We start from the raw sequence: 26,948 nt of genomic DNA on the forward strand, positions 1-26,948 counted from the left end.
CTCTGGGCCCACTGGGCTTTCTCCAACCCCAGGAACTGTGGCTCTGGGCCGAGGCCGGCTGTCCAGCAGTGGTGCAGACCCCTCCCTTGATCTGGTGGCACTCATGAGGAAGCTCCCAGACTTTGTTTTATAACAAAGAATTTGTCCTTTTTTTTTTTGGTCATAGAATTTGTTCATTATTAATTTTCTGGCACTTCAACCCATAGGCTCTTAAGAATTAGGTGTGGCAAGCGACTGGCACCACTGTATACAAAAATTCTGCCAATACAGGGGGCCAGGCTGCCTCTGCAGCCCAGATGGAAGGCTCCCCAGGCCCTGGGGCATCAAAGGCCTGGGCTCGGGGCAGAGCTTTGGGCTAGCAGACTGCTCTTTGGACCACTTCTCCGGGGAGCCTAGCAAGCCTGACGTGGCCAGGCCCACTCACCATCCAGCTGACTGCTGAAAGAAGACTCATTCCTGATTCAGATGCTTCCAGAAGGTTGGGGGGAGGGGGGAGGGTCCACAGAGACCTGGGTAGGGCCCAGCAGGGTGAGATGGGACAAGACTGAGCCTAGTCTACTCTAGAGCCGTTTAGAACATGCTGAATCCTTTTCAGCCCCTGCTGTCCCCACAGGGTGCTGGGGACATGGTACAGACAGTTTCTGCACAAGTCTTGCCAAAAATAACCCAGAGGGTCCTCCCTGGACTGAGCTCAGCCTGGGGCTTACCATCACACCCTGTAACCAATAGCCAGCCCCTTGTTTCCTCAACATCTTTCCAGAGGGCAGGCTGAGGAACATCATCCCATGTCGCCAACTTAGTCTGGAAAAGGGCACTGCAGGAACTGCCCTCGGACTGGATGCTGCTGTGTTAGTAGGCCCCTGCCTCCTCCTAGTCTGAGAGTGCAAGAACATTAGCACAGACGGAACAATCTGTACAACAAAGGTCTGGTGCTTAAGGAAAGCAGGAATAGTTACCCAAAATATGGAGGTTAAGCAGACATTTACCCAGGCTGTGGCTGCTGGGGTCACCCTGTCCCATTAGAAACGTGCAGGACAGCAGCTGCAGTGGTGCCCAGGAGCGGCTCTGGAGGAAGCACCCCAGCCTGGCCAGCCCCTAGCCCCATCCCAGCGGGTGGCATAGGCAGGGGTGGCTTCGGTGAGACAGTGGGCACCTAGGGCCTGACGGTCTTCACGTAGCAGCTTCAAGGACAAACTTAGCTCGGGATCACCGACTTGACTCTGTGATGGAGCACTTCCTAACGTGTGCTCTGTGAGATGTAGGAAGGGCCGAGTGTGAAACATCTGGCAAGCACTAGGAGATTCCAGGAGAAACAGGCTTCTCTGTTGAGTGACTCCCCAGCCTGAACAGGCCTCTACCTGACAGGTCTTGCTGTGCAGCATTTCCCAAACATCCATTCCCACAGAGCCCTTTATTGGCAGAGCATCTGACAGGCCCTGTCCAGGGGCGCGTTGCTCTACGGCCCAGCCTCTTAGTGCAGAGGCTCCCCACTGGGTCTTCACAGGGTTCTCTGGTCCATGCCAGCGGCTCAGCAGCTGTGATGCCACTTCACAAGCAGGGCAGTGGCCAGTGGCTCCCCCGACCTTCCAGCTCTCAAAGTTCCAGAGTGACTATGAAGACCAGTGCCAACCACGAAACTTTCCAGGCTAAGATGGGGTATAGGTCCCTCAAGTTTGGCTCCCAGCAAGTGGCGGGTGAGCCAAGTGTATTGTGTCATAAGCATTAGGAGAGAGGGCTGGCCACGCAGGCCCAGAGAGCAGTGTCATCCTTCTCCACCTCCACAGCCTGCACACCTGGCCACAGGTGCATGGGGGCAGCCACCCATTCAGGTGAGCACCAGTCACAGCAGCAGCACCCAATGGTGGAATACCTTGTGCTATCCTGGGAGCTGGAGAATTTCTCCCCTACTTTCTAACACCGTTACATGGGGTGGGGGTGGGGTGGACTCCAAGTGTATCAATCTCGATTTCCCTCTCCTCTCTGCATCCTGCACCCCAAAGTTGGGTCAAGCATGACCCAGGCAGAGTCTGACTCAGAAGCTGTCACCAGCGCTGAAATCTGAAATAATAACCTCCAATGTACCAATTCCACACTCTGATTTGACACGCTACCAAATGGAAGGACTACAAGGTAGGGTATCAGGAAACCCCACTGAGAGATGAATAAAGGAAAACATGGTTTTAAGTGATGCCAACATTTTTTAAACTCAAATTATGCCACTTCCTTCAAACTGTGACAAATGAACCCAAACAAGTGGCCACAGTCAGTGCAGCTCAAGGGAGACTGACCTGAGGCACGTCCCTATCAAAACCAGTTCCCAGCGGGGCTCACATTGCTGTGCGTCATAGGGTGTCCGCAGTCATTTCTGAAAGCCTACTGAGCTGGGAAGAAAGACCCTTGTGCTGGGCTCCGCCCTTCAATCCTGGCAAAGGGTCATCTCTGGAACTGGCATCCCTGGCCAGGCCCAGTGCGGCTCCTGTCCCCAGCGGGCAGCTCACATAGGTCTCCCCTGAAAGGAGAGAGAGATTCGCAGGAGCTCCTGCCCGAGTTCTTGCTGCTTCCCACCGGGACGGAACTCAGCAGACAGCTCCCTGAAGGTGGCGCACACACGGCGGGCCTCGATGTGTCTGCGGTGGATGGCATGTTTCCACTGGTGCCGTGCGGCTCCGCTGAGTACAAGCAGAGAGCGGCGGGGTAAGGGGATGGCCACCTCCACCTCCTGGCACAGGACGGACCGGCTGGGGGCCATCACACCTTCCACCAAGGCTTCTGGGAAGCCAGGTGGGGCCAGGCACAGCAGCAGGCTGCCAGGCGCCTCCCGGGACATGGACAGCACAGTGGGGGACAGGAGGTTGAGGCTCACCAGCCGCTCCCCCCACAACCAGGTGTCATCCAGGTGGGGGTCGATGGCTGAGCCCCGCTCGGGGCAGTAGTCCAGGTTACATTGCTCCACGGGGCGGAAGTCCTCCAGGACTGGGTAGAGGTCCATTCTCCGCACCACGTCCCGGCTGAAGCTGGGGAGGCCTTGGAAGCCAGTGGTCTTGAGCTTTTGTTTCCGAAAGTTGACTTTGGGGCCATAGTCCTGACAAATGAGGACAAAAAGAAAGTGGAGAAGTGTCTGAGTTTACAGAAATGTTATCACGTGCTAGGTCTAAAGAATTTAATCACAGCAACCAAAAAAAGCAAAAATTTCTGACTTCATGGGACTGACATTCTAGCAGGAAGAGGCCAACACCATAGAGATATAAACAAACAGCAAACATCAGATGGCAGTAAATGCTAAGGAAAAAAATAAAGCAGAGAAGAGGGATATGAAGCGTTGGGGGATGTCTCAGCCCAGGTACCCCAGAAAGCAGAGCTAGAGACAAAGGGCCCACGTGTAGGTCGTGTTTCCAGGACATGATGCCCAGGAGTCAGGATCTGGGAAGGATGAGCAGCAAGTGAGGGAAGGCCAGTCCAGAGCAGCATTATCAAAGTGGGAACACCGGGCACAACTGGGGTTCCTAACCGCGAGGGAGAACAGTGATCATGTGACCCAGCAGGTCTACCTAGAGTATACCCAAGAGCAGGGGTCCCCAAACTTTTTATACAGGGGGCCAGTTCACTGTCCCTCAGACCGTTGGAGGGCTGGACTATAAAAAAAACTATGAACAAATCCCTATGCACACTGCACAAATCTTATTTTAAAGTAAAAAACCAAAATGGGAGCAAATACAATATTTAAAATAAAGAACAAGTAAATTTAAATGAACAAACTGACCAGTATTTCAATGGGAACTATGCTCCTCTCACTGACCATCAATGAAAGAGGTGCCCCTTCCGGAAGTGCAACGGGGGCCGGATAAATGGACTCAGGGGGCCGCATGTGGCCCGCGGGCCGTAGTTTGGGGACCCCTGCCCAAGAGAAATGAAAATAAGTCCACATAGAAACTTACAAGTGTTCATAGCAGCACTATTCACAGTGCTCCAGAAATAGAAACCACCCAAGTGTTCACCAACTGATGAGCAGATAAACAAATAGTGTATCCATACAATGGAATATAATTCAGTGATAAAAAGCTGTAAAACACTTACACATGCTACAAAGTGACGAACCTAAGACATTAGGCTAAGAGAAAGACAGCAAACATTAAAGGTCACATATTGTCTAGTCCCATTTGTATGCAATGTCTAGGCCAAATCCACAGACAGAAAATAGATTAGTGGTTGCCAGGGGACAGGGGAACAGGGAGGGACTGCCAGTGAGTGCGGGTTTCCTTCGGGGTGATGAAAATGTTCCAGAACCAGACAGTGGTAATGGTTGCACTACACTGCGACTACACTAAAAACCAACCCACTGACCTGGACATTTTAAATGCGCAAATTTTACAGTATGCGGCTTCTATCTAAAAAGCAAAACAAAAAATTAGGGAGGAGCTGTCTAGAACACTCCTGAGATTTCTGGCCTGAGGTATGAAAGGGGAGCACTTCCCTGCAGACTCCTGCCATCTCTGGCCCCCCTTTAGTAAGGGGTGGCTCCGTCTGGTGGGACTTTCTCCTTCCATGTTTGGCATGTCACCGAGTGCCAGGGCGAGCCGGCTCCCATGGGCTGACGCTAGGCAGGGGCTGGCAGAAAGCCTGAGATGGGAGCCAGCAGGCAGAGGGCTGAGGAACTGGACCCTTTAAGGAGCATGGAGGAGTCTGGTGTGTCTGTGGTGCAGGACATCAGAGACCAGCAGTGAAAACAAAGGTTGGGCTGACCCAGCACAGGGCCGGCCTTCCAGGGCACTGTAAGGACTTTGTGTTTAAGTTGAGATGGGGAGCCCGGAGGGTTTGTAACAGAGCCGTGAGGTCATTTGATGAGGAGTCACAGTCCTGAGTCACCTTCCTTTCTACTGAAAACTGACTGCAGGGGGGCAAGGGCTGTCCCAGGAAGCCCCAGAAGGAATCCCAGGGAGGGAACCAGGGCTGCGTGTTATGTGGTGGCGGCCATGGTGGCAGTGGCAGGGAGGGTGTGTTCTCAGATTCAGATAGGGTTTGAAGGAAGTGCTAACGGGAATTAACAAGACAGAGACACCTGGAGAGATCCATCTCCAGCCTGTGCAGGCAGAAGGTGGAATTTGCCAAGATGGGACACTGCAGGGGGCATGGACACGGGGGTCTGAAATACAGTGACGGTGATAGGGCCGTGACTTACAAAGATCGGCAAGGGGGCATCTGGGGCAGGAAGAGGCCAGGCCCCAGGAATGCACCTGAGAACCTGCCGCTGGGTTTAGGGCACGGAAGTCAGTGACAGAAACAGTTCTGAGTGGGTTAAGTAGGAATGAGAGGAGAGGAATTGAAGACAAAATAAACAACTCTTGAGTAATTCTGCTCCAGGGAAGAGATGGAGCTCAGTGGGAGGCTGGGGGAAATGATCCAGTATAGGCAAAATTCATCTTGCAGAGAGAGGGGAGCAATGCTAGACAGGAACTCCTGATAAAGGGACCAGCACACAGCTGGAGCCCTCGGGGAAGCCCTGGGCATGGGTAAGGGAACAGCACCCATCTGTGGTGTGGAGACGCATGTGTTTTCTCATTTCCATAACACTAATTCTAACCCTTAGTCTTTTTTTCTCATACGTGCCTTGACCGGGAGGCTACAGCAGAGCCAGTGACCCCTTGCTCAAGCCAGCGACCATGGGGTCATGTCTATGATGACGCTCAAACCTGCAACCCCGCCCTCAAGCTGGTGAGCCCATGCTCAAGCCAGTGGCCTCGGAGTTAGAACCTGAGTCCTCCGTGTCCCGGTCCGACATTGCCTGGTCAGGCACCCTTAAGTCTTCATTTCAATACCCCAATGCTAGTCTTAAACCTAACATTGCAACTCTAATCCCTAGCTAATGCATTCTCCCCAACGTTTCCCAGTTTTTTAAAGAAGAGAAATACACTATTTACTTCCTGACTTCAAAATAAAAACAGGTTCATTGTAGCAAATTTATTGTAGCACTTGTTTCCTGGTTTTAAAGCTATTAATATGTAGCTTCATTGTAGAAAATGTGGAAAAGAAGAAGAGCACAAGGAAGAAATAAAAATGCCACCCATTTTTGTGGGTGTTGGCCTGCACGCCACCTATAATTCACATAGTACACAAACATGCGCGCATACACACACTTCTTCGTTGTTGTATAACCACGTGCACTTTAAATACAGAATTAGGACATCTTCCCATGCCATTAAGTACTAATATATGTCTACAATGTTTTATAATGGCTATGTAGTATTTGATGGTCCACCAGAATCTGATTTTATTTCACCACCCACAGTCAAATCATTTCCTGTCACCATATATCTGGCCCCTTCACCCTTTCCTACCCTCCACCCCTTCCCTCTGGCAACTACCACACCATTGTCTGTGCCTATGAGTTTCAGTTTTATATCCCACAAATGAATGAAATCATGTGATTCTTAGCTTTTTATGACTGACTTATTTCACTTAGCATGATATTCTCAAGGTCCATCCATGTTGTTATAAATGGTGGTATTCACCATTTCTTATGGCTGAGTAGTATTCCGTTGTATGTATGTCCCACATCTTCTTTATCCAGTCCTCTACAGAAGGAAACTTTGGCTGTCTCCACGTCTAATGTCTGTTTTTCTGAGAGGCAAGATCACCAGTGGAGAGTATGGAGGGAAATAGAGCTTTGGAAGGACAGCACCTAAGCTATAGCCTGGGGGAGGTGGGTATGACTGTGGGAACATGAGGGCCCAGAGCTGGGGGCGAGGGGGACCTGACAGCAGGTAGCACGTGAGAGGGGGAAGCTGGACTTGACCAAGGCTGTGGTTGAGCAGAAAAAGTACAATGAAGCAAAGGGCTGAAGGTCGAGGCAGCACCCAAGAAATGGACTGTAATAACGGCTGTGGTACAGGGTAAGGAAAGACGATGGGATGGGGGAGAAAGTGAAAGGTGGCTGGGTGGAAGTCTCAGAGATTCTGGTGGGGCAAGGACTGCTGGAGATGAGGAATGGAAGGCGTGACCTAGACAGAGAGGAGCGGGACTGAGGGAGGAGGGGGCTGTGACCCTGGACAAAGGGAAGGCCTAAAAATATGTCAAACTGACGGGGAGAGAAATTGAGACAGGAAGGCATCTGACAGCCTTCAAGAAACCCTCCCTGGCCCAAATATATGGCCCAGGCAGTGGCGCAGTGGATAAAGCGTCGGACTATGATGCTGAGGACCAGGTTTGAGACCCCGAGGTCGCCAGCTTGAGCGCGGGCTCATCTGGTTTGAGCAAAAGCTCACCAGCTTGGACCCAGGTCGCTGGCTCGAGCAAGGGGTTACTCGGTCTGCTGAAGGCCCGCGGTCAAGGCACATATGAGAAAGCAATCAGCCTGACCAGGTGGTGGCGCAGTGGATAGAGCGTCGGACTGGGATGTGGAAGGACCCAGGTTCGAGACCCCGAGGTCGCCAGTTTGAGCGCGGGCTCATCTGGCTTGAGCAAAGAGCTCACTAGCTTGGACCCAAGGTCACTGGCTCCAGCAGGGGGTTACTCGGTCTGCTGAAGGCCTGCGGTCAAGGCACATGTGAGAAAGCAATCAATGAACAACTAAGAAGTCGCAACGCGCAACGAGAAACTGATGATTGATGCTTCCCATTTCTCTCCGTTCCTGTCTGTCTGTCCCTGTCTATCCCTCTCTCTGACTCTCGCTCTCTCTGTAATAAAAAATAAATTAATTAAAAAAAAAGAAAGAAATAAACCAAACCCTCCCTGGCAGTCACCAGCACTAGCCAGCTGTGAGAGGCAGAAAGAACTGAGGGGCCATCTGCCCAGAGTCCTGGTTCACTGGCATCCTGCTGGGACGGTGAGCAGGCCAAGCAGGCTGGGCTCACCCCTGGTATGGCTTCAGAGGAGGGCACTGAGCAGGAGCTGAGCAAAGTGGTCCAGCACAGGGACTGTCCTCTGATACGCCCGACCCCCTCCCAAGCTGGGGCCAGCCTACCTGCTTTCTCCGTCCGGACTGGGAGAGCTTCCAAGGCTCACAGTCCATCAGCTGCACCATCTCAGTTTCTTCCTCCCGGGTCACGAAGTCCTCTATTAGTGTCACGCCAGGGAAGGGGAAGGCCCAGCCTTCAAAGTCAGACTCCTCGGCCCCCACAGCCCAGCCAGTGTCCGTGTAGTAAATAAAACGATGTGTTTTCTGTAAAAGAAGACAGGGGTCCTGGAGCCATTGGAGCCTGCTTCCCAGAGGCCCTATCAGGAACAGCCCCTGCCCAATAAATGGTTTGTCCTCCCCTGAAGCCACTTTGGAAGGCAGTAGGAGTCTAAAGGGAGGCCAAATCCCTGCTAAGGCTGCCTCCTGGGAAAGGCACTGTCACTTTCCCTATCCGTACAAGGGAAGAGCACCTGCATAACCGTTTTCCTCTCCATTTTAGAGACGAGGTGGCCGCAAGGCTCAACAAAGTTAAGGAACTAGCCTGAGGCTGCACGGCTGGGGAACAGCCTGCAATCCATGTCATAGTCCTCAGCCGCGTGAGAATTAAAGGAGAACACTGGAGTCAAAGTGTCCAGCCCAGACCAGAAATTTGAGAAATATGCTACCCCTAAAGCTGAGGCCCTGGGGTTGTCCGGGGGTGAGCAGCCCAGGCTGGAAGGCCAGAGGGGAGAAGCCCTCTCCAGTCCAGGTGGGGAAGTCTCTGGCCCTGTCCTCTGGTGACAGCCAAAAGCACTGTCTGAATTTCCCTTCAAAAAAGAGCAGAGCTTGGCAGTCACCAAGAGCAGAGCTGGGCTGACAATCTTCTGCTGCAGTCTCTCCCGGATCGGCCTGAGGTTGTGAGCGAAGGCCATCCTCATCCTAGGCAGCTCCCAGCCAGTGACCCAGCAGAACCTGGTCATTTCTGTCCAACATGGATGGGACTCCTCTAACAGGCAGTTGCTTTGGAGCTCCCAACTGGGTTGGCCATGACTTTGACAGATCTACATGGCAGTTTGAGGTCCTCCCTGACCAATTAATTCTGCTTCCTCCTCCTTTATATTCCATAGGCATTGCTACCACCCCATCTCTGAACCACCAAGTCCTCTGTCTCTGACATTTCACATGGGACATGTTAAATGTGAGAGTCATCCTGGACATTTTGGCCATCCCTCAGCCATCGTGTTGGGCGGGTGCTACCCCTAGAGCAGTGGTTCTCAAAGTGTGTGCCAGGGTGCACTGGTGCACCCTAGATTTCCAGGTGTGCCCTATGGTATTCCAGGGAAACATGCGCCTGTTGGGGACCTAAAAACCAACAGGGTTTTTGGAGTTTAGATTTTTGGGGGACAGAGGTGTGGGGAATTGGCTGTAAGCTGACAGTCTGCCCAACCCTCCACCTGATTAGGCTGCAAAAGGCTGTTAAGCTGTGGTGCTGGATTGTTTACACTACCCCCATGTTCCCCAGAAAGACTGGAGAAGTTTCTTCTATCCTTTGTTTAGTGTAAAGTAAAGATGATATGTATGGTGGGGGTTTTCTGCACTCAACACAACAGTAAAAAGAGGAATTCTTGAATGGATTGATGAGGAAATGAGAGTTTGCCTTTCAAATATATGCCCAAACATTGAAGAAATCGCTAGGACACATCAGGCTCATGTTTCTCATAAACACAAGAATGAAAAACTTAACACATTCTCATCGAGACCTGCTGAATTTACAAAATCTTACTAAGAATGTATCTATATATATAAAAAGATAACTTTTTTGTTTTTAATTTTTTTAACCCCTCTTTTTTACAAATTCTAAAAAGCGTAACTCAAAAAATGTTTTTTAATGTCAGAATAAATTTAATTTTGTCATATTTATTTCATTTAATTACCATAAAAGCACACTTGGACTTTATATTTTTTCTTTGACTTAATTATTATAACATATTTCTCAGAAACTTGTATACAGTGCGCCTACAATTATTTGTAGGATTTTAAATGCATCCCCGACTTCAAAAAGTTTGAGAACCACTGCCCTAGAGTATCCTGTGTCTCCACAGCCACAAACACAGTTCAGAACTTTGGTGCTTTTAAAAAAAATTTATGTGGTAAAACATATATAACATAAAATTTACTGTCTTTAAAACTTTTTCAGTGTATAGTTTAGTGTGTTAAGTACATTCATTCTGTTGTGCAACCAATCTGCAGAACTTTTCACCTTACTAAACCATGTACCCATTAAACAACTCCCCTTTCTCCTTCCCCCAGCCCCTGACAACCACCATTCCACTTTCTGTCTCTATGATTGTGACTATTATAGGTAGTATCAATGGAATCATACAGCACTTGTCCTTTTGTGACTGCCTAATTTCACTTAACATAGTATTTTCAAGGTTCATCTATGTTGTAGCACGTATCACTAATTTCTTTCCTTTTGAAGCCTGAGTGATATTCTATTATATTTATGTATGTATTGCTTTTTGTTTATCTGTTTATCCATCAATGGACAAGTACTTGCATTGCTTCCACCGTGAATGTGCAAATATTTCTTCAAGACTCTGCTTTCAATTCTTTTGGGTATATCCCTAGAATTGTTGGATCATATCGTAATTCTACTTTTAAAAAAAACAACAACAAAACCCCCACATTTATTTATTGATTTTAGCTAGAGAGGAAGGCAGGGGAAGACAGAAACATCGATTTGTTCCTGTACGTGCCCTGACCGGGATCAAACCAGCAAACTCTGTGCTTGAAGACAATGCTCTAACCAGCCGAGCTATCCTGCCAGGGCTGGTAAGTCTACTTTTAACTGTCTGAGAAATCTTTATACTGTTTTCCTCAGGATCTTCCACACTTTTACCAGAGACATGGCAACAGTTTCTTCACTGGCTTCCCAGCCTTCATACCTTTCTATCAGCTCCCAAGATTCTTCTAAAATTCACATTTCCTTTAAAATAAAACCCTTTAGGAGCTCTCCATGGCCCCCAAGATAAGTCCCAGCCTGCCCAGTAGCCACACACAGGGCCCTCTGTGGTTCGGCCCCTCTGACTTCATCTCTCTCACCAGAAGCATCACCCGCATCCAAGCACCTGCCACTACTCCAGGTCCATACTCAAGGTGTTCCCCCAGCTGGAATGCCCTTCCAACCAATTAAAGTACTTCTAGACCCAGTTCAAAGGCTAGGTCATTTTTTGTTAATTAACTGGAATTAATTTCCTCTTGCTCTTTTCTGTCCAAAGCCTTCTGGGCCCTTTTGCCCTGGCTTTCGGCACCCTCTACTCTTTCCATATCGTCCGCACAGGGGCTAGTGAAGCTCCCGGGCCCAGACCGAAGGGGGGAGGGATGTTGTTACGTGATGGCTTGCTGTCAGACTCCCCACCCAGGTCCCAGAAGTGAGCTGTGGACGGACTGCACCCACGTCCCAAACCCTTCCCTACTCCAAGCCCACTCCTCAAAGCCCGCATCTCTTCACCCTCGTAACATCCCCTAACACCGCCGTGAACCCCTAACACGGTTTGACCCGGGACCGTATGTATGGTCAGTCTGGGCCTCAGTTTCCCCTTATGAAGAATACAGTTGTGGGCGCGCTTCCTCTCCCAGCCCTTACCTGTGGGGGGTGCTGCCAGGGTGGGTCACCTCCACGCTGCCGCTCGCAAATCAGACAGGTCCGGATGCCCTTGCAGCCGCATTCCCGGAGGATCTCGGGGGCCGCCACCACCGCAGCCGCCATCGCTACGTCCTGTAGGCCAACGCGCAGGCGCGGGGGCGCGGGGTCCGCCGGAACTTGTAGTCCGGACACGGGAACCCCGCTCCCACTTCCTTCCGGTCATTGCCAGCGAGGGGCTTGTGCGGCGCCGCCTCCCGGTCTCCGCCAGCCGCGAGCGCCAACGGCTGGCTCCTGCGGACATTGGAGCCGCTGATACTGCCGGCACGGGCAGCGCCTCCTCGCCATGGGACCTCTCTCGCCGCGGCTGCTGATGCAGCGGGGGCGACCCAAGAGCGACCGGCTGGGGAAGATCCGGAGCCTGGAGTAAGAGGCGGGCGGGGACGACAGGGGGTTCGGGAGTGAGCCCGGGACCCTTATTCGGCCCCGTTATCATCGCCCTGTCGGTTGGGCGGAGTCTCTAATCACTCGGGCCAAACGCGGTCCTCTCCTCTGGAGGTGGGCCGGGTGGACCCCGAGTGGCCTCACCCTGAAGAGGGCCCGGGCTGCTAAGAACAGCCGTGCAGAAAGAGAATTGAGCAACCTGTTGAGAGCATCACAGAGGGCGTGGGTAGTACAGAGGAGGCCCCTCCAGAGGCTCAGGGGAAGCATCCTGGAGAGGGTCAGCGACGCTAAGTCCTAAAGTAGTTACAAGATTTTAAGAAGTAGGTGTTGGAGAGAGGCTGTGCATACACAAAGAATGTTAGGTGAAAAAGCCTTCGGAGTCACTCTGGGCTGCCATAGGTGAGGGGCTAGAGACCTGCCTGCCGCCTGAGCACTCACCATCTGCCTCCTACTCCAGCCTGTCAGGGCTGAAGCTGCTCTCAGAGCACTTGGACCCCAAGCTCCTGAGCCGACTGACACAGCTGCAGGAGCTGGACCTCTCCAACAACCAGCTGGAGACACTACCCGCCAATCTGGGCCTGTCCCACCTGCGCATCCTCCGCTGTGCCAACAACCAGCTGGGGGACGTCACTGCCTTGTGCCAGTTTCCACAGCTCGAGGAGCTCAGCCTGGAGGGCAACCCTTTCCTGACAGTAAGTGGGTTCTCCTGGCTGCCCCATATCTGGGGCCAGCACTCTTGGGCTTCAGCTCAGCTCAGCAGCCCGAGTCATTCATCTCTTGTTCCCCAGGTCAGCGACAATCTGAAAGTCTCCTTTCTCCTGCCCAAGCTGCGTAAGGTCAATGGCAAAGATGCTTCCTTCACTTCCTGTCAGGTGGAGAGCCTGAACCGGGAGCTGACTAGCAGAGTAAGGGGGCTGGGAGGTGTCTCTGAGTTGGGAACAGTCAGGAGCCTTTAGGAGCAAGTGGCAGGCATCAACATTGGGAAGACACTGAGGGAGGTTTACAGGGGCTCTCTTCCCTGACACCAAGTGATCCTTAGCCCCTAGCCTGACACGTTTGCTTTAAGCCTGGTTTTGGTGCTTGGCATCTTGCCCTTGGGGGTGGGAGGTCCTGCCCTCCAGGTGTGCAGGGCCCAGCATGGGAGGCTGAGACACTGTAACAGTAACTTTACCTTGGACAAACCTGGTGTGTGTGTGTTTCTTTGTGTGTTGCTTAGATTTATGCAGCATGCAGCTAAGAAGGTTGTGGTTTAGGGAGGTAGTGAGGTTGAGATACCTGTGCACATGAGTTTGGGGGCTATGGGGCCATGGTGGGTCTAGGGGTGGACTGGGCCTGGATCTGGTTCCTCTTGTGTTAGGTCACAGCTCACTGGGAGAAGTTCATGGCCTCAATGAGCCCTGAGGAGGCTGAGAAGGCCCAGGCTGATTTTGTGAGGTCTGCCGTCAGGGATGTCCACTATGGGCCCGAGTCCCTCAGCGAGTTCACCCAGTGGCGGGTATGTCCTCACCCCACTGTACTGAGTCTGTTCTCCCAGCTCCTTGCTGGCTCCCATGCCCTGAGTTGCCCTGGAGGTCTTTGGCTGTGGGGAATGGGGCGGGGCGGGAAAGGTACCACTATTGGCTAGAAAGACCCTTTCCCAGCTCAGGAAGCACAAGCTCCCTCTGACTGGGTATCTGCGGAGGGGATGAGGGGCCCCAGGACTGCCCAGCTTGTTGATGGCCTGGTTCCACCCAGGTGTGGATGATCTCTGAGGAGCTGGTAGCCTCTGGTGGGACCCAGAGACCTGAGGCAGACGTCCCGGAGAAGTCCCTGAAGGCCACAACTGCCCAGGAGCCCAGGGTGAGTGTGATTCTGTGTGGCTCCCAGGGCTCGGAGGGCCTGCATTGGCCCTTCCTTCCTGGGGAGGCGGAGCCCAGGGGACAGCCTCTGATGCCTGAGGTACTTCCTTCTGACCCTGGGCTAGTCCTCGCCTCCTACACCCATCGGTGGGTCCAGTCCAGGCTGTGATAGGAAAAGAGCTCTGAGTAGATGGACCCATGGCCACCAGGCTCTCAGCCACCTGTTCCCCCACACAGGCCAGGCCAGTGGCCTTGAAACGGCCAGATGATGTCCCACTCAACCTCTCTCCCAACAAGCGGGTGTGTACCTCCCCACTGACCCAGGTGGAGGGCTGCCCCATGGGCTTTGGTGGCAGCCAGGTAAGCTATAGTAGGGCGGCAGGGAGTAGATGGCTGGGAGCAAGGGTTGGGGCAGCTCTGACCCGCTTCTGCCCCCACAGCCTGCCCTGAAGCTGGAGCCCCTGCACTTCCTGCAGTGCCACAGCAAGAACAACAGCCCTGAGGACCTTGAGACCCAGCTCTGGGCCTGTGCCTTTGAACCGGCCTGGGAGGAGGGTATAACTTTGGTGGGCAGACAGAGAAAGGCCACAGGGAACAGCAGAACAAGCTTTCTAGGCAGGGAGCCTGGAATTGCCACCTGGAGGGGGGCTGCCTGGGCAGTGGGGGAACCATGAAGGACAGAAAGCTTAAAACTGTCTTCAAGGACAGGAGAAGGGAACTGCAGGGGAAAACACAGGAAATATTTTTACTAGGGCTGATCTCTCAAAACAGGGTGTGCAGGAGCCTCATCCCAGACTGTGGCTACGTGTGGCGGAGAGGCTGTGTGTGTGATCGACTGCCAGACAGGCATCGTACTGCACAAGTACAAGGCACCTGGCGAGGTGAGTGCCAGGGTCCTGCTCCTGCAGGACAGTGGGCAGAACCCTGGGAGCAGGAGTGCCACCTGCCTTTTTATTTGATGCTGGGCTCATTTCCCAGATTTGATCCTGTGTGCAGGTGCACACGTGTAGCTCTGCCCCTTGGTGACTGCTCCCCCCCCCCCCAGGAGTTCTTCTCGGTGGCCTGGACAGCCCTGACAGTGGTCACACACACAGGCCACAAGAAGCGCTGGAGCGTGTTGGCAGCTGCCGGCCTGCGGGGCCAGGTTCGGCTGCTACATGTGCGTGCTGGCTTCTGCTGCGGGGTCGTTCGGGCCCACAAGAAGGCCATCGCCACCCTCTGCTTCAGCCCCACGCACGAGACCCACCTGTTCAGTAAGACCCTCTCTCCACACCCCCAGAGCTCCCTCAGCACCCCTGGCCTGCAGCCTGATGCCTCAGTGCTCCCTCCCTGTGATGGTAGGGGACTCCTGTGGCTGGCATATCAGACTGGGCTGCCAAGGTTGGCTCCACCAGGAGAGGAGCAGTGTGGCTTTGTGGACAAGTAACTGGGCTTCAGATTCTTACTTTTTCCCCAATCTGCTCTGTGGCCTTGGAGCTTTCTGACAACCTGGCCACTCTGTCTGTGACCTGGGGGGATAGTGAGCTCAGTGACGATGTGTGAACAGAGGCCTACAAAGATGGCTGCCTGGTGTGGCACGTTAGGTTAGAGTAAGATAGGAATTATAAGCCATGGCCCGCCCTCCCTGCTTCAGAGGGGCTGGTCTTGGAATCATGGTCTCACCTTGGATGCAAGAGACCAGGGTCTCCTCAGAGCCACCTCTCCCCTTCCCACCCCTCTCAGCGGCATCCTATGACAAACGGATCATCCTCTGGGACATCGGGGTCCCCAACCAAGATTACAGATTCCAGGCCAGGTGATGCTTTGGGCAGGGCTGGTGAGAGGCTGCCAGGCTGGGTGGACACCTGGGTCCATGGCCTCATGCTCTCCCTCTCCCCCCACTGGCAGCCAGCTGCTCACACTCGATACCACATCCACCCCCCTGCGCCTCTGCCCCGTTGCTTCCTGCCCGGATGCCTACCTGTTGGCTGGCTGTGAGGGTGGCTGCTGCTGCTGGGATGTGCGGCTGGACCAGCCTCAAAAGAGGAGGTGAGGTGGGTGGGGTGCCTTGAAAGCCAAGCCTCAGAGCTGGGCAGCTGCTACCGCAGATGTCTGACCCAGGCACACCTGCCAGAGGTGGTGGCCAAACCATGCGTACTGCCCTGGGTAACCACAGGGGCTATTTTCAGGGTCTTCACAGAGCTGGCCTGTCCCAACCTCCTGCTAGTCTCTTGAGTAAAGGTCCCTGTGACCTGTTCCTTCGCTGGGTCCCCCTCTGGACTGTGATCACCTCACCTTCAACCTGGGGCTTTACTGCCACCCATGGTTTGCCACTTACCAGCAGTGTGACCTTCCTGTGCTAGTATATTTCCTCATCTGTAAAGCTGGGACAGTAAGTAGCATGCCAGGGCCAGTGGAGGACAAGGGTGATAGTGTCTGGGCAGGGACGAGGCCCTGGAAGGGCCAGGCTGAGGCTTGTGGCTCACCCAGGCTATCTGGAAGGCCTGAGACAGAGCTCAGCATGGTGTCTCAGCCTTCTGGGGGCCCCCTAGCCTAGGAGAGGAGACACGGTAAACAAAGGTGGCCAATAAAACACCACAAAGCATCATGTGAGTGAGCTATGAAGGAAAGAGAACCGGGTGCTTTGAGAGGGGAACAGGAAGACCAAGGGGACTCTGAAGAGGTGACCAGTGGCAGAAGGTTGTGTTCAGTTCATGCTTTCCACATGAGCCTTGTGTGGGAGTCAGGTGGTAGTCAAGTGAATACTTGAAGAACAGTGTACAAAGGCCAGTGGTAGGGGGAGCTGGCTAATCGGGGAGTCTGGCCATGGCTTGGAAACCAGAGGAAATGGTCCGTGAGGTAGCAGGGTTGCTCAGGCCAGGGTGCACTGGTTCTGTTGGCCATGGTAAGATTTTGAGTTTTACCATCAGTGCAATGAATAGCCTGGGAAGAATTTTAGGGTTAGGTGGCAGGAGTGTATGTAGCAGCTGCTACACGGAGGGCAGTAGTCCACCTAAGTGTTGGTGGTGGCCCTGTACTACACCTAGCAGTCGAGCCCCGGGTCTGCCTCCTCCCTCCCTCCCCCTGTGCCTACTCACATCTGCCTAGTCCCCCAGTCCTGTGGCATTTCTTCACCACAGCACAGCTGTCTGCTCCTCAGTTAGGACCTGGCTGCCTTGCTTCCAGGTGTCCTCCAGGACTCTGGGGAGCTGCTGGATGGCCTTTCCAAGTGCTGCTACCCTACACACAGTCAGCTTAGAAACATCGAGCAGCTACTGTCCCTACTGTCCTCAAGGTCACAGCAAACCCCTCCCCAGTCTGTCGCTTCTTGGGTCCTGAGCACTCAGCTGGAAATGCCTTCCTCCTGCTCATCTCTGTCCCAGAGGCACTGCCTCTCCAGAACGCTCCATGGCCACACCACCCCCATCCTGGGGGAACCAGCTCCTCATGCTTTTGAGTCCCCACCACCTGTGACTTAGTATACTGAGGTGCTGGCTCCCATTTCGAGGGTGACACTTAATCCCTCCAGGGCCCAGAAGAGATTCTTGGTTGCATTTTCTGAGCTCTACACAGGGCAGGGCCCACCATAGGGGCCCAATGAATAGTTCTCATTGAATGAATGAGAAACTCGGCATACACAATAGTCTGACCAGCATCTTCTGCCCCACAGGGTGTGTGAGGTGGAGTTTGTATTCTCTGAGGGCTCCGAGGCATCTGGCCAGAGAGTGGACGGGCTGGCATTTGTGAATGAGGATGTCGTGGGTGAGTGAGCCTGGCTTGGGACAATCTGGCTTGATTCAGGGACCCAAACAGACCCTGGTAAGGCCTTTGTGGGTTGTTTCTTCCTGGGCTGGGGTTTAGATCTGAGAGCTTCTGAGCTGTGGAACAAGAAAGCCTAGAGAGGCCCCCCAGGCGCAGTTCTCCATTCTCCCTTCTCCCTCACAGCCTCCAAGGGGAGTAACCTAGGCACCATCTGCCTGTGGAGCTGGAGCCAGACGTGGCTGGGCCGCGGCACCCAGTCCACAGTGGCGGTGGTGGTCCTGGCTCAGCTGCAGTGGTCACCTACCGACTTGGCCTACTTCTCACTCAGCACCTGTCCTGGTGAGCCCACCCACCCTCCCTAGCCCATCCTCTACTCCTGGAGAACGCCTCACCTTAGATTCCAATCTTTTGTCCTGGCAGATAAAGGGATTGTGCTCTGTGGGGACGAGGAGGGCAGCGTGTGGGTCTACGATGTCAGGCACATCCTGACGCAGCAGCCTCCACTGCCGGCAACCCCGCAGGCCCCCACGCAGGTAGGCACAGCTCGCCCCTCTCCCCCTGCAGGGCTGGTGCGGCACAAGGATTCTGAGATCTAGGAAGGAGCCCAGCCCCCTCTCTCTCCCCTCCAGATCCTTAAGTGGCCGCAACCACAGGCCCTCAGCCACACGGTGACCAAGACCATGGTGAACACGGTGGTGGCCAACCCCACCTTTACCTACCTCACCGCTCTGACAGACTCCAACATTGTAGCCATCTGGAAGAGACACTAGCCTCCGACAGGAGCTCCAGAGACACAACTTACTCAACTTTTGAGCTAGTGATGGGGAATTTTTTTTATGAGTGAATATTTTTATTAAACTACTATGTAAGAGAAGCCTGGGAGAGCTGTTTGTGGGCCCCTTTGGTGTTGCTATTTTGAGTAAGACAGCCTGACCTGGCAGCTGGGCTTCTACGGCAGAGACTCATGGGAGTCTATAGGTTTTCATGGAAGTAGTGTATAGGTTTGAGCAGGTCTCTTCTGCTCAAGACTGCCTTCCCTGCAGCCCCTGGCTCCCCGTTAGTTCAGAATGCGTTTGTTCCTGGCACCCTCTCAGAAGTCTGGATCTCTGGACTAATCTGCTCTGCAGTGTGGCCCCAGAGTAGCCTTGAGACAGGTCATCTACCTCCACTGAGCCTGACAATCCATTTGCTGTGAAGTCCCCCCGCTTCAGCTCACATCTGGGTCTTTTCCCGCCACACTTTATTAGGAAGCTGAAACAATCCAGGTATAGCGGGTGAGGGACTCTGGGATATCTCTAAGGAGGCCCACGGCTGAGAGAAGCTGTTCTCTTCCACTGGTGCCTGGAGAAGGGCCGGATGCAAGGTAGGAAAGGGCCAAGTAGGACTGTTTCCAGCCCACTATTCAATTCCTTCTTGCTTGTCTTTGATGGCCACCTGAGGGAAAAGAAAGGCAGCACACTTAGCTGGAAGGCCAGGTGCGGGTGTTGGAAACTCAGCCCCAGCATCGCTGACCAAGGTCCACCAGGGAGCTGCTCCCACAGCTCTAGAGTGCAGCCACAAACGGAAGAGAACCAGTAAACGAGGCCCTGAACAGCTCCAGGGAGCTAGGCAGCCCCAACCCAAGGGACTCTCTGAGCCCACCGAGCCCACCCCATTACTTTTCTGAAGCAGACATCTTGCTGCCTAGACCTGGAGTCTGATGGAGCAGAGGTGCTTCTTGGTGAGTATATATGTTGAAATCTGACAAACGGGATCTTTCCCACTTTAAGTTGTCTACACTTTGAGACTCCCTGCATGAATAGGTTTGACCCTTACCCTAGGATGAGCTGCCCTCTAGATAAATAACCTGCACAGAGCCAGGCCTTAAAAACCACAGAGCAGCCTGACCAGGTGGTGGTGCAGTGGATAGAGCGTCGAACTGGGACGCTGAGGACCCAGGTTTGAAACCCTGAGCTCATCAGCTACAGTGTGGGGTCATCAACTTGAGCTTGGGATCACAGATATGATCTCATGGTTGCTGGCTTGAGCCCAAAAGTCACTGACTTGAAGCCCAAGGTCACCGGCTTGAGCAAGGGGTCACTGGCTTGGCTAGATCCAAGTCAAGGCATGTATGAGAAAGCAATGTTTAAACAACTAAGGTGCTGCAACTACGAGTTGATGCTTTTCATCTCTCTCCTATCCTGTCTCTCACTAAAATAAAAATAAAATAAATAAAACACAGAGCAGCCAGCAGCACCAGAGTACAGACCTGGAGGAGTAGCACTAAAGGACAGTAGGCCCCCTGCTTCCACAGGGACCACAGAAGTGGACAAGGAGGCCCTAGAACACTAGGTACGGGTCCCACCAATGGATGCAGACAGCTAGCCCCAGGCCTCAACTCCATAACCTTAACCACGCTTCCTGGAGGCTATGGTGGAAGTCCCCACTCGGTCATCACCTCCACCTCCCTCCACCCCCACCAAATTAAATCAGAGGAAACAACCCAGGGTTGTCTGAGGTGTGGGCATGAGAACCCACAACTTGGGCGTACAGGACATCCAGCCCACCAGCCCAGCCCACACAGCAGGCTCCTCACCCGGAATCGCTCTTCCAGCAGGGAGAGCTCACTAATGAGGTCTGTGATGGCATTGGTGAAGGCCTCCTGGGGGCTGTAGTCGGGAGTGGTCTGCACACGGATGATGATCTTGTGCTCCAAGGGGTGGGGGACTTTGTAGCCAGCAAACAGCACCTGTGGGTCCTTCAACAGCTGTCTGAGATATAGGGATGAGCAGTGAGAAGAGGCTGAGCCTAGTGCTTTTGGAGCTCTGGCCCCTTGTCGCTTACCAGGCCTTCTTAGCCAAGGGGCCTTCCTATTGGGTTGAGGCCTGTAAGCAAATGTAGCTGGCAGCTGGCACCATGTAGTTCCCTGCTCTTGATTTTTAGCCCCCCCCCCCAAAAAAAAAAACAAGTAAAATAGATACTTAGGAGAAGATAATGGGGGTTCTCCCACACATACCTGTATATCCAGGGGCATCAAGAACCTTTGCTGCTAGCCTGACCACGTGGGGGCGCAGTGGATAGAGTGTCAACCCAGGAAGCTGAGGACCCAGGTTCGAAACCCTGACGGTGCCGGCTTCAGTGTGGGGTCATAGACATGAATCCCATGGCTCACTGGCATGATCCCAAAGGTTGCTGGCTTGAAGCCCAAGGTCACTGGCTTGAACAAGGGTCACTGGATCCCCGGTCAAGGCACATATGAGAAAGCAATCAATGAACAACTAAGGTGCCGCAGCTACTATTATCTCTCTCCCTTTCTCTCTGTCTCTTGTCTCTCTCACTAAAAAAAAAAAAGAAAATAAATAAAAACCTTAGCTGGTAAACAGGGTTTCTACTCTTCCCATAAGGAAAGTCAGAGACTTTGCAATGCCCCGAAAGAGACCTCCATAGGCAGTAAAAATCCAGCCAATATTCAGTAAACCAGAACATAAAATCCCCATTCCCAGCCCACAAAGCATCTGGCACAGCAAATAAGGGCAGCAGGGGGAGAAGGCCCAGGCTCTGAGCAGTCAGGGAAATGGAAGTCCTTTAGGCCAGTGGTCCCCAACCTTTTTTAGGCCACAGACCGGTTTAATGTCAGAAAATATTTTCATGGACCGGCCTTTAAATGCACAAAATAAAATTATGCGACCAGCATAAAAACTGGTATTTTTAAATATAATTATCGAACTTATGAGACAAGCGTCAAGAGTGAGTCTTAGATGGATGTAACAGAGGGAATCTAGTCATATATTTTTTTTTTACATAATAAAATATTTAATCACTAAATAATCAGGGAGAAATCTGTCCAGGAATTCTTTATATCATTTTCACATCTTTTCTTTTTTTTAATTAATTAATTTATTTTTATTTATTTATTTTTAATAATTTTATTTTTTTAATGGGGTGACATCAATAAATCAGGATACATATATTCAAAGATAACATGTCCAGGTTATCTTGTCGTTCAATTATGTTGCATACCCATCACCCAAAGTCAGATTGTCCTCTGTTACCTTCTATCTAGTTTTCTTTGTGCCCCTCCCCCTCCCTTTCCCTCTCCCCCCTCCCCCCCGTAACCACCACACTCTTATCAATGTCTCTTAGTCTCACTTTTCATATTTTAAAAATAAAACATCGTTCAGGCTTAAATATAAATAAAACGGAAATAATGTAAGTTACTTATTCTTTCTTTGCAGACCAGTACCGGTCCGCCCGGGGGTTGGGGACCACTGCTTTAGGCAACATAGGCTGGCAGTTGCTGTCCACCCTCATGGGGTCCTGTTCCATGAGGTTGTGGTGAAGTGAAGCCAGTGTTGTTTGCTGGGGACATGGGGGTTTTCTCCAGAGCAGCTCAGTCAGGTGTGAGCACCTAGAGGGAGGGTCCTTGCATAGGTTGGTACGTGGCTCATAAAGCAGAGGAGCAGCAGGGCCCCAGAAAGAGCCAGGGTGCATCACTGGCTTGGTTCAGGGTGGGAGTCAACAAAAGACGGGCAACACCACCCTCTACTTAAAACCAGGAGAGCAGGCAGGCTTCAGCCAAGTCTCAAAACACACAACCTTGGGAAAGACCTGCTTCCCGGATGGTACTTTTCAGCAGTGAAATGACAAGTCCCTGGGCCGGAGTATCAGTCACACTGCTAGCCACCTACCTGGCTAGGACTTCACTGTTGTAAACAAATATCTACCAGCCAATATCAGGTACCCACCAGAGGCACTAGATAACCACCGAGCCCTTTTCTTACCTCTTCCCCTTATTCTACTCAGTTACAATCTCTGGCATGAACCTTTTAGAATGCCAAGTGTCAGTGAGGTCATTGTCATGGGCAGGATGAGTGGGAGCTAACCTTGATGACTTCTCCATGCTCATTAGCACAAAGACACACAAGTAGGCTTACTTTTCTGTGGCTTCCTGCATATTCACTTACTTCAGTCAGATAATGAGCCAGTACAGAAATGTGGCTATGTGAATAGGTATTGGTCAGTATCATTTTGAAGATAAGGTACTAGAATGAGTGAACCGCCAGAAGGACTTTACATAGCTCCGAGACTTAAGAAAATCTTCTGGAACTTTAGAACCCCATTAAACATAGCCCCTGAGAGCCTTTGACTTGGAACTTACGATTTAATAATGTTTCCTAGTGTATGATCTTCTTTGTTGATGGTGAACAAACAGGCATTGGGTACCTTGGTGTCCTTGGTAATGGTGATCCTAGGAAGAGAGAGACAAGAGATGGGGTGGGGGGGGACAGAGGCTCCCTTCCTCCCCGAGTCTAAACCCTACCCTTTACGGCTGGCTCAAGTCCCACCTGCTCCTGGAAGCCTTTCTCAATCTCTTCATCTTATAAAGACCTCTCTGACTCAGCTGCAGCGTGTCTATATCCTAACCTGTTACTCCCTGATTCTGTGGGACCCTTGCTTACTCTGAATTGCTCCTTTTCCCTTAGAGCAGAGTTTCTCAGTCTTGGCACCACTGACATTTTAGACCAGATAACTCTTTTTGGTAGAGGGTTGTCTACATTTTAGAATAGTAGCAGTAGTCATGGCCTCGACCCACCACATGCCAGTAGCACCTCCTCAATGACAACCAAAAGTGTTGGCAGACATTGCCAAAAGTTCCAGGGTGGTCCCCAGCTAAGAAGCACCGCTCTCCTGGGAGACTGCAGTGGCTGACAAGGGCTGGACCACAAGGCCCTGCATACCAGGCTGTTAAGAGAAGTTGGAAAAACCAGCATTTAAGAGGCTCTTAAGCACTTTACATAAATTACCTCATTTAATCTCCCCTAGATTTACTCTGTGATTTAATACAGTAATAAGCCCATTTTGCAGATGAGGAAAGTAGGGCCTACGGGAGATTAAGTCACGTACCCAAAGACACTTTAAAGTTCTTAAGAGGGGGATGCAGGAGCCAAGGCCAGGCTGTCTGACCACGGACTATATTTTCCTTTGCTCTGCAAGCACTGAGTCACTGAAGGAATGCACAGTGGAGGGAGCTCGGGTATGGGTCTAACTCTGGTTGCAGCAAGGATTACTTTTTGTTCTTTTTTTGACAGAGAGAGTCAGAGAGAGAGAAGGGCAGACAGACAGGAAGGGAGAGAGATGAGACGCATCAATTCTTCCTTGCGGCACCTTAATTGCTCATTGATTGTTTTCTCATACGTGCCTTGACCAGGAGGCTACAGCAGAGCGAGTGACCCCTTGCTCAACCCAACGGGCTCAAGCTGGTGAGCTTTGCTCAAACCAGACGAGACCGCGAACCTGGGTCCTCCGCGTCCCAGTCCGACGCTCCATCCACTGCGCTACCGCCTGGTCAGGCTGTGGCGGGGAATTACTTAACATCTCTGAGTCTGTGTCTTCAACCGCAAAGGGGAAACTCACCACCGCCTCCAGGCCTCTTAAATTTGGCAGACAACGGCGCGAACCTCGGCCCTACCATCCCCCGCCCGGCAGGCTCCACTTACTTCTTCTCGCCTTCGAACAACAAGAACGACTCGAAGGCAGGAGGAGCGTTCATCCTAAAGCCACAGACGCCTCCAAGTCTCAGCTGCCAGAACCACCGCCGCCAGAGTACTTCACACAACCTCTTCCGGGTCAGCGGCTGGTTCTGAGTTCGCGGGTGGTGCCGAGCCCAGGTGAGGGCTGGCTTATTGCCCCCTATCGGACTGGAGGATCTCGCGCAGGCGCTAGAACCGAAGAGGGTCCACGGGAGGCTGGTGGGCCTGCGCATGCGTGAGTTCCTTCGTGGGCGTGCCTTGTCACATGTTCTGAGAGCTAGGAGCTATTCTGCGTCCTGAGATATCCTCCTCCAGGCTAATTGGCAACCCTAAGCTGGGGCTGTCTCTGCTTCCCACATCCCTTGATCCGTTTTTGGAAATGTACCCTTGGAGCACACAACAAGAAACCCCTGAATGGAGAATGGAGTCTTTGGGTATGAGCAGGTGTGGCTGGCGAGGGTGGAAGAAGCCTCATCGGCTCATGGCTGTCCATCCCTTTAACCAGACGGCTGTGTATGGATAAGGCCCTGCCAATGCTGCCTGGGCGGATTGCCGCAAGACCCCTGGCAGTGTTGTAACTGGGCTTGTGGCCTAGTGAGCTCCTTGTTAGGGGAACAATTCGGTGAGGGCTGGGGCAAGAGACGGGTGTGAGGCTCTGGGAGGGGTAAGTGCATCAGTACCTATTTTGATTAGTGATATTTTGCAGACAACAGCTTATTATAAAGGCCCTACCTGAGCTGTTTGAAGCAAGGGGGACTGGAGTCTAAGATTCGCTAACGGACCCCTAACAGCTTTCCAGCTGCTTCTCTAGGTCGGGGTAGCAGCCAAGGAGCTCCAAAAGAAATCTGAGCTTCCACTGCCGTTTTCTGGGAAGGGGCCATTTCCTACTTGATCCTTGAGCCCTGGGGTGAGGAAGTGTCATTCCCTGGCAGCGCCTCTTTAACTGCTGAGGAATAGAAGGCAACGAAGGTAATGAATGATGCCCTGAGGTTGCAGCCCCACCCCTCTGAGCCGTCCAAGAAATATCTGGGCCAGTGATATACCTTTGCCAGGACTGCAGGGGCCTGGATGTACAGAGACTGGCTGCCCTTAACTGGGTGGGCTAGGGATAGGGTAGGGAGAGGATTTTTGCCCAGTAGGGGCTCTACCCTCCTTATCACTGTGGAAGCCTGTCCTCTTTTGGGGAGTTCTGGTCACATTTGCTCTTTGATTCCCAAATCAACACGAGATCCTGGGCTCTAGAAGCTGTCAGCCTCCCCCCCACACACACACACACAGAGTCTTCAGAAGTTTGGTTATGGTGTGCCCCAAAAGGAGGCCAACTAACCATTCCCATCTTCTGATAAGATAGCCCTGCCTGGCACAACTGTGAATGGGGCTGCTGGGACAAAGAGTGTGACGAAACATTATCCAATCTTGGAAATAGGTGAAGGGGGAGTGTAGCATGTTCTGTCAGTGACCTACTGTAGCATTCTGAACAGGCCTGACCTAGGGTTATTTAATTACCTAGGTGTGTCAAACTGTGAGGGCTTGCAGACCAAATTGAGCCTGCCACCTGTTTTTGTTTTGTATTTTTCGGAAGTGAGAAGCGGGGAGGCAGAGAGACTCCTGCATATGCCCGTCCAGGATCCACTTGGCATGCCCACTAGGGGGTGATGTTCGGCCCATCTGGGCCGTTGCTCCATTCAAACCAGAGCCATTCTAGTGCCTGAGGCAGAGGCCATGGAGCTGTCCTCAGTACTCGGGCCAACTTTGCTCCAATGGAGCCTTGGCTGCGGGAGGGGAAGAGAGAGACAGAGAGGAAGGAGAGGGGGAAGGGTGAGGAAGCAGATGGGCTTTTCTCCTGTGTGTCCTGGCCAGAAATTGAACCCGGAACATCCACATGCCAGGCGGACGCTCTACCACTGAGCCAGCTGGCCAGGGCTCGCCACCTGTTTTTGTAAATAAAGTTTCATTGCAGTAAACCAAGCCCATTTGTTTACTCATTGTCTGTGGCTACTTTTTTACTGAGAGTAACTGTGACAAAAACTTGCATGCCTGGGCCTTTTAAAAAAGTTTGCCAATCCCGCTTGCCTAGTCAAGGCACATAAGAGTTGATGCTTCCTGCTCCTCCCCCCTTTCTTTCTGTCTCTCTCACTAAAATGAATAAAGTCTTAAAAAAAAAAAGAAAAATATTTAGCCTGAGCTGTGGTGGTGCAGTGGATAAAACGACCTGCAAAAACAAAAACAAAAACCCCCAAAACCCACGTTGACCTGCAACGCTGAGGTCGCTGGTTCGAAATCCCAGGCTTGCCTAGTCAAGGCACGTAAGGGAGTTGATGCTTCCTGCCCCTCCCCCCTTTCTATCTCTCTAAAATGAATAAAATCTTTTTAAAAAGTTTACCAATCCCTAATCTTTGGGAATGGACCTATTTTTTACTTTTATATTTATTATTTGATCAGAACACAGACACTGAAGCTACTTTGAACTTGTACGTTTCTATACTAGAGAACATCACAATCTTATTCTAGCATTCTTTTCTCAGAAAGCTTACAAATACCTAGCTTAGTGGTAGTCAACCTGGTCCCTACTGCCCACTAGTGGGTGTTCCAGCTTTCATGGTGGGCGGTAGCAGAGCAACCAAAGTATAAATAAAAAAATAGACTTAACTATAGGAAGTTTTATAAAGATTTATTCTGCCAATCTTAGTGAAAATCCGACATAAAGTAATTGGTAATTATTATTATATGCTTTAACTTGCTGTAACTCTGCTTTATAAATTTTATAGTTACTTCCCTACTTTATAAATCACCATTACTGTGGAACCGGTGGGTGGTTAGAAAATTTTACTACTAACAGATACAAAAGTGGGCGGTAGGTATAAAAAGGTTGACTACCACTGACCTAGCTTCTCAAAAAG

The 26,948-nt window shown here is 51.9% G+C and overlaps 3 protein-coding genes across 3 annotated transcripts; 1 reads left to right on the top strand and 2 right to left on the bottom strand.

Moving 5' to 3' along the window:
• Window positions 1-1,962: 1,962 nt before the first annotated feature.
• On the bottom strand, window positions 1,963-11,721 carry ALKBH4 (alkB homolog 4, lysine demethylase). Its single transcript, XM_066382328.1, has 3 exons — window positions 11,520-11,721; window positions 7,958-8,155; window positions 1,963-3,082 (listed from the first exon to the last, which is right to left on the bottom strand). The coding sequence occupies exons 1-3, from the start codon at window positions 11,640-11,642 to the stop codon at window positions 2,495-2,497; spliced, it is 909 nt and encodes a 302-aa protein (XP_066238425.1). The 5' UTR covers window positions 11,643-11,721; the 3' UTR covers window positions 1,963-2,494.
• Window positions 11,714-18,638, top strand: LRWD1 (leucine rich repeats and WD repeat domain containing 1). Its single transcript, XM_066382327.1, has 15 exons — window positions 11,714-11,942; window positions 12,418-12,652; window positions 12,749-12,865; window positions 13,318-13,455; window positions 13,695-13,799; window positions 14,036-14,158; window positions 14,239-14,353; window positions 14,570-14,679; window positions 14,844-15,051; window positions 15,521-15,593; window positions 15,686-15,826; window positions 17,448-17,539; window positions 17,723-17,878; window positions 17,960-18,072; window positions 18,169-18,638. The coding sequence occupies exons 1-15, from the start codon at window positions 11,863-11,865 to the stop codon at window positions 18,307-18,309; spliced, it is 1,947 nt and encodes a 648-aa protein (XP_066238424.1). The 5' UTR covers window positions 11,714-11,862; the 3' UTR covers window positions 18,310-18,638.
• Window positions 18,639-18,762: 124 nt separating this feature from the next.
• Window positions 18,763-24,171, bottom strand: POLR2J (RNA polymerase II subunit J). Its single transcript, XM_066382329.1, has 4 exons — window positions 24,016-24,171; window positions 22,677-22,766; window positions 20,115-20,289; window positions 18,763-18,973 (listed from the first exon to the last, which is right to left on the bottom strand). The coding sequence occupies exons 1-4, from the start codon at window positions 24,066-24,068 to the stop codon at window positions 18,938-18,940; spliced, it is 354 nt and encodes a 117-aa protein (XP_066238426.1). The 5' UTR covers window positions 24,069-24,171; the 3' UTR covers window positions 18,763-18,937.
• Between the last annotated feature and the right edge of the window lie 2,777 nt (window positions 24,172-26,948).

The sequence above is a fragment of the Saccopteryx leptura genome, chromosome 4, assembly GCF_036850995.1.
Source record: "Saccopteryx leptura isolate mSacLep1 chromosome 4, mSacLep1_pri_phased_curated, whole genome shotgun sequence".
NCBI lineage: Eukaryota > Metazoa > Chordata > Mammalia > Chiroptera > Emballonuridae > Saccopteryx > Saccopteryx leptura.